This window comes from Chinchilla lanigera, unplaced genomic scaffold (genome assembly GCF_000276665.1).
Source record: "Chinchilla lanigera isolate Chin_1 unplaced genomic scaffold, ChiLan1.0 scaffold00037, whole genome shotgun sequence".
Classification (NCBI taxonomy): domain Eukaryota; kingdom Metazoa; phylum Chordata; class Mammalia; order Rodentia; family Chinchillidae; genus Chinchilla; species Chinchilla lanigera.
The window spans coordinates 17,426,004-17,432,495 of NW_004955438.1; the positions used below are offsets into that span (position 1 = coordinate 17,426,004).

General features: G+C 36.1%; 1 protein-coding gene across 1 annotated transcript in view; it reads left to right on the forward strand.

Annotated features, from left to right (window-relative positions):
* Positions 1–5,596, forward strand: part of Dicer1 (dicer 1, ribonuclease type III) — a 56,701-nt gene extending 51,105 nt beyond the window's left edge. Inside the window, exons 25-27 of the mRNA XM_013517206.1 lie at positions 516–678; positions 771–846; positions 1,162–5,596. Coding sequence (XP_013372660.1) covers positions 516–678; positions 771–846; positions 1,162–1,327 — 405 coding nt within the window. The 3' untranslated portion in view covers positions 1,328–5,596. The remainder of the gene's footprint in view (positions 1–515; positions 679–770; positions 847–1,161) is intronic.
* Positions 5,597–6,492: the final 896 nt, after the last annotated feature.

A 6,492-nucleotide genomic window follows, 5' to 3' on the forward strand; every position in this document is an offset into this window, starting at 1 on the left:
ATGAAAAGAGCCTGGAGGGGAAAACTGCAGAACGAATTTCCTTGCCGTGAGAGCAGTGTGCAGCCTGGCCAGCTCTGTCCTGAGGAGCACTCTGGCCAGCCTTGCCAAGCAGCTGGGGCAAGAACTGTTGGAATGTGCAGTTCTTTGCTTATGAGTGAATATGAGAGGTTTTTTCCCCATGCATTTATTGACTACTTTTATTTCTTTTTTTTACTTTTATTTTTAATTCTGTATTGAACGTGTTTTTGTTTTAATTTAGAGGTAATCTTTCTTGCCTTCCCTAGGTTTAGAATACTAAATGGGGTGGGGATTTTTTTGTTTCTTTTTTTGTTTGTTTGTTTGTTTCTTTTTTTTTAAGATAAAATGATGTTTGTGGAAAAACCTATTACAGTGTAGTAGGCATGCCATAAATGGTTCAGATTGTTATCCTTGTTAAGTAAATGATAATATAAGAAAGCCGAAGTCTTTAATCAAACATGGTCTTTCTGCTTATTAGTCACTTTTCTCTGTAATAGCTTAGAAGATCCGAGGAGGATGAAGAGAAAGAAGAGGACATTGAAGTTCCAAAGGCCATGGGGGATATTTTTGAGTCACTCGCTGGTGCCATCTACATGGACAGTGGGATGTCACTGGAGATGGTCTGGCAGGTGTACTATCCTATGATGAGGCCGCTAATAGGTATTGTTGGCTCTTTTTCAAAAGAAACAAAAAAGAACATTAAAGCATATTTCCAGAATATTATTCATATTATTATTTCATTCTGATTACAGAAAAGTTTTCTGCAAATGTGCCCCGTTCCCCTGTGCGAGAATTGCTTGAAATGGAACCAGAAACCGCCAAATTTAGGTAAGCAAAATCTGTGCGTGGAAACACACAGTTCTCAAAGATACCATAAACTAATGGCTCTGAAAATATTTACACTGGAACATTCTTAGTCTGAGTGCTCTTTTTTTGTTTTGTTTTACAAAGCAAAGCTGAATTAGGAAAGAAACGGCAGCTTGTCTGTCGGTGGTCTGCAGGAGACCTGTCGCACACTTCCTCTACGCTGTCAGCTTGTAGTCGGGACTCTCGCCTCAGCCTGAGAGTACATACAGAATGCAAGCTGACAATAATAATAAATATTTCTGACTTCTAATTCAAGCTGTTTGGATTTTTTTACAGCCCGGCTGAGAGAACTTACGATGGGAAGGTCAGAGTCACTGTGGAAGTAGTAGGAAAGGGGAAATTTAAAGGTGTTGGCCGAAGTTACAGGATTGCCAAATCTGCAGCAGCACGAAGAGCCCTACGAAGCCTCAAAGCTAATCAACCTCAGGTTCCCAACAACTGAAACCCCTTTTTAAAAACAAACAGCCCCCCCAAAAAAACAGAATTAAGGGGAAATATTTAAATCAAAAGGATGATTTAAAATTGGTATTGACCAGAATGAATTGAAGGCAGAATTTAAAATTTATTTGATAACAAGATAGATGACAGAATAAAACATTTAACGTATGTATAAAATTTTTGGAACTAATTGTAGTTTTAGTTTTTTGCGCAAACACAATCTTGTCTTCTTTCTTCACTTCTGCTTTGTTTAAATCACAAGAGTGCTTTAATGATGACATTTTAGCAAATGGTCAGAATAATTACTGGCAGTTTTTGTTTTATTTTGTTTTTGTGTGTATGTGTGTTTAGTTTATGTCTGCTTTGCGTAGTGTTAGAATGCCATGGAGCTTAAACTTCAGACAGTCCCTAGATTTGATAGAGTCCTCTGAACAGCCCTGCATTTGTGCGATAGTGCCAGTCCTATGATAGTTGGTGAGCCTAATAGAGTGATACGGTTTGAAAGAGATGTTTGCCAGTGTTGTCTTCTTTCTATGTTATCTTGTGTAAGGATGTTCCTGGTCGCTATTGCACTTAATAGTAAGGGATAGATTTCTATTCAACATTGGCTGGCATGTTGGTGAATCAAATTTGAGTTTTCTGATGCCACATAGTCCTGCATAACGAAGGTTCTTGCCTTAAAAGTAAAATCTTCATGGGTATTCTTTTTAATTTCTGACATGTTGGAACAAAGTGTTTTACATTCCCTTAATTTTATCATGCATTAGATGTTGAGACAGAGTGATATTTACAGCTTTCTAGTATAGTTGTACCTTAAATTATTACAGGATTATACTAGCATTTCTGTCATGTGTGTACTGAAGACATTTGAAAAACCAGAATATGTAGTCTGCGGATTTTCCTGAACATCATAATAGAAAGGATCTTTGACTAAATATTCAATTTTGGTAAAAACCTCCTGCTAGGTAGTTCCACTAGTGGAAATGTTTGTGGCAAATAATTTTGCCCTGTAGGCTGTTGTTCTGATAAGATAAACCTTAGACATATCACACCTAAAATATGCTGCAGATTTTATAATTGATTGGTTACTTATTAAAGAAGCAAAACAGAGCACCTTTACCTTAGTTTTCTCACATAAGTTTCTTACTGTGCTTTTCAAATGTTGCATGCATATTTCACCTACCAAAGCTGTGCTGTTAATGCCATGGAAGTTTAACGAAGTTTGCGATAAACTGCCATAATTTTGATACATCTGTGATTTAGGTCATTAATTTAGATAAACTAGCTCATTATTTCCATCTTGGGGAAAAGGAAAAAACCCAACACTTTTAGGCATTTGCCTAAGTTTCTTTAATTAGACCTGTAGGCACTCTTCACTTAAATACCTCAGTTCTTTTCTTTTGCATGCGTTTTTCCCCTGTTGGTGCTATGTTTATGTATTATGCTTGAAATTTTAATTTTTTTTTTTTTTTTTTTTGCACTGTAACTATAATACCTCTTAATTTACCTTTTCAAAAGCTGTGGGTCAGTCTTGCACTCCCATCGATACACCAGTAGAGGTTTGCTGCAATTTGCCCCATTAATTGTGCTTGAAGTTTAAGAAAGCTGAGCAGAGGTCTCATTTTCTAGCATGTTGTTCTTGAAGTTGATGCTTCATGTAATGCTGTATTTACATTTTAAATTACAATTGATTTTTCCTGCACCATCCACCCGCAGAGAAATGCCTGTGTGCACACGGAGAAACTGTCAACTCTGCTTTGTAAGGAACCCTGGATGAAGGGGGTATTGAGCTTCTCCAATGTTATTTGTTGTCTCTGATCTGAAACTTAAATTGAGATCTAAATTATTAAATGAGTTTATAAGCAAATGAATGTAGGTGATTTGTTTTTAAAAATTTAATTCTGATTTGGAATCTTAGATGTCTATTTGATTTTTTATTTTTTAGACCTTAATATGAGATATCATGGCAAGTTGAAACCAAGCAATTCTTGAATTGTATAACTATATACAGTTAACAAATAAGGCTGGATTAGAGTTTTATTTGTGAGGGTGATTTGTGATCATATCACAGATCTCTTAATTTATAAACTACCTGATGCCAGGAGCTTAGGGCTTTGCATTGTGTCTGATGCATATATTCCGGTGTTACGGGATTCTCTTGCCTCTTGGCGCCAAAATCAGATTGTTTCACAGTTATGATTCCTGGTGGGAGAAAATATATTTTATAACCTTTAAGAAGAATATTTTGTGTTAATACTAAAAAGCTTAGACTTGGATATGATTAGGTCATATATTCTCAGGGGTTCAAATTTCCTGCTACCATTCAAGATGTCTTATCAGCGGCAAACATTAGCTTTCTTTTTTTTTTTTTTTTTTTTTTTTTAGAAAAATAGCTGATTTTAACAGATTGAACCGTTCTGTGATTCCCCTGGTGGCTAAGTTAAAAAAAATGAAATGTATAAGTTAGACATATGAAATTGTTACAAACGCTTTTGTGCTGCTGCGTTTTAATGCTGTCAAGTTTTCCCCAGTTTAGTTTGTTGAGATGTTTTGCATTTGTCACTTAAGAAAGATATCCCTCTCTGTTGTCCCACTTTGCAACCATGTGTACATCCTTTTGCCTCTGTGATTGCAGTGTGAGACAGAATGTAATGTGGAAACGGCTGGTAGGTGTGGCTGTGCCCCAGCACATGTGTAACGGACTGGCAAGGTGCAGCTTCAAACAGCAACTGCAGAAATTCCTTATGATGATTGTGTACAGGTTAGTTGGCATGAACTTTCATTGTAAATGTTATTTCTTTTATAAAAGACTTTCTGCAGTCCTAACTATGCTGCATTTTGAATAGCTTTCCCCCCTTCTGTTCTGTTCATGTAGCACACATAAGCATTGCACTTGGTACCATGCTTTACCTCATTTCAAGGAAAATGTGCTTAACTGAGAGGAAAAAATGTGGTTTGGCCTTGCTGCTGTTCTGATTTACCGAATTTGAAAAAGATAATTATAATGCCTGCAATGTGTCATATACTTGCACAACTTAAATAGGTCATTTTTGTTTGTGGCATTTTTACTATTTGTGAAAGTATGGCAAAGATTTCTTAACTCTTAAGTATGTTTTTAAAATGTTTGTTACCTTTTTTTGGCTTTATGTGAAATGTTTAAATTTAGAATGACCTTTAATATTCCTGTAATTATCCTTTAAAATACTGATATTTTTACTTCCTTAATAATAGCTTGCCCTCAGAAAGAGTCAGATACCTTTAACTAAGTAACAAGAGACTTGAGACTGCTTTGGTTCTGTTGGTTCAGTTCATAAATGCAGCTCTTCACGCAGCAGTCAGCTCCTCAGTTATCACCTGAAGTCAGGCTGCGGCTGCGGAGAAGAATGGAAACCCAGACTTACCACCACAGGTCACTCTTACGGCCCAGTGATTTAAAACTTTATGTTTTGCTCGGTTTGGGGATCTAACCCTTTTACACAAAATTTAAGACAGCAAACTGACTACGGCATCTTGGTTTATCTGCATTGAAAACTCTGAGTCTTGAACTAGTTTGCGTTGTCTGTGGAGGAGGAGCTCATGCCATGTGTTATCATCTGTGTGGTTATTTTAATTACGTCTAAATAGGTATATTTTTACACCCACTGATTGTCTTTCTGGAATTTAATTATTTCCAAATAAACTTCTTTATTTTATATTGTAATGAGAAATTTTAAAGATAAAAGTGTTAAGACCAAGAATAGTAAAATGATTTTAAGAGTTATTGGAGGCGCCAGTAGCAGTACTTAGGGAATTTGTGTTGAGACCATTGTATTGTCTGCTAGCAGTGAAAATGATCTTTCGGAACTAACTTGTAAATATATTTTAATCATTGCTTGTTTGTTTTTTTCTAGTCCATTTTTATTTGGATATCAACTACAGACAGTTTAAATTTTATAAAGGCGCTCAATTCACTGCAACAGCAGGTTACGTAGCAAAAATGCAAAGGTGAACAGGAAGAAAATTACTGCCTTTTCTGCTGTAAATAGAGTGAAGGAAAATAACTAAAATCAAGTAAAACTAACACATAATTTCATTGACAATAAAATATTTACCATCACATGCTGCAGCTGTTTTTTAAGGAGCGTAATGTTACTCATTCATACAGTAATCATGCTGCAAAAATTTGCAGACTGCACCTTATGGATCACAATTACCTTTAGTTGTTTTCTTTCTTTCTTTTTTTTTTGTAATAATTGTAGCCAAGTAAATCTTCAATAAAGTTATGGTCTGTTCACTTTGTGTCCTTTTTTCTTTTTCCTGTCTTGTTTTGACTTAATGGGAGTGGGTGGTAATGTGCAGAGAGGATCTTTAAAATGTTTTAATTGCACGGTTAATCATATTTAAATGCATGTTTTAAAATGATAAAATCCTGTTTATCAAGTTCTGTGTCATATTTCCCTACAGAATTGTATGTTCACAATTGTCTTTTTTTAACACCTGGTATTTAAATAATATCAGTGTGTTTTTCTACAGTTCTATCATGATTGATGTGTTCCAGGTCTTGGATTATTTATGATATATTTGACACATTCCTTACATGAATTTGGTTTTTCTGAAGTGGAGTGGACAGAACAAATGTTCAGCTTCAGGTTTTTAGGACACATTTCCAACATTGTTGGTTAAGAAGGAATTTTGTTATTTCAAGCTTTTGATCCAGCCTTTTTATAGGTAAGCTGACTGGTGAGAGGAATCGCTTGGCTGTAGAAAGATGGTAGGCAGAAGTTTTAGAATGGGAAAAGATTTAGTTTTCTTTTTATAAATTTAAGTGAGTCCTTTCCTTTTTCCTCCCTCTGGCTACTGTAAAGAAAAGTGCATATATTTTAGACCTAAGGACTTTGGGTAAGTGCCAGTGTTACTGCCCAGAGCTCACAGTTCAGGCCAAGCCTTAGTGCCACCACCCTTCCCTGCCACTGTTGATCCTCTATCCCTCCAGAGACCAGCAGCGGCTCTCTTTTGTGGCTCCCAAGGCTGGTAGTAACTAATACTGCCAAGCCTCAGGTATCATTTTGCAGATCAGGATATGCGTGAAAAGAATCCAGATGGAAATGGAATGTTTTGTGTTGCAGATTTGTAGGCATAATACAGGCTCCAAGTGGAAGGTGAAGCCCTGGGCAGTCATCTCAGGTGTAT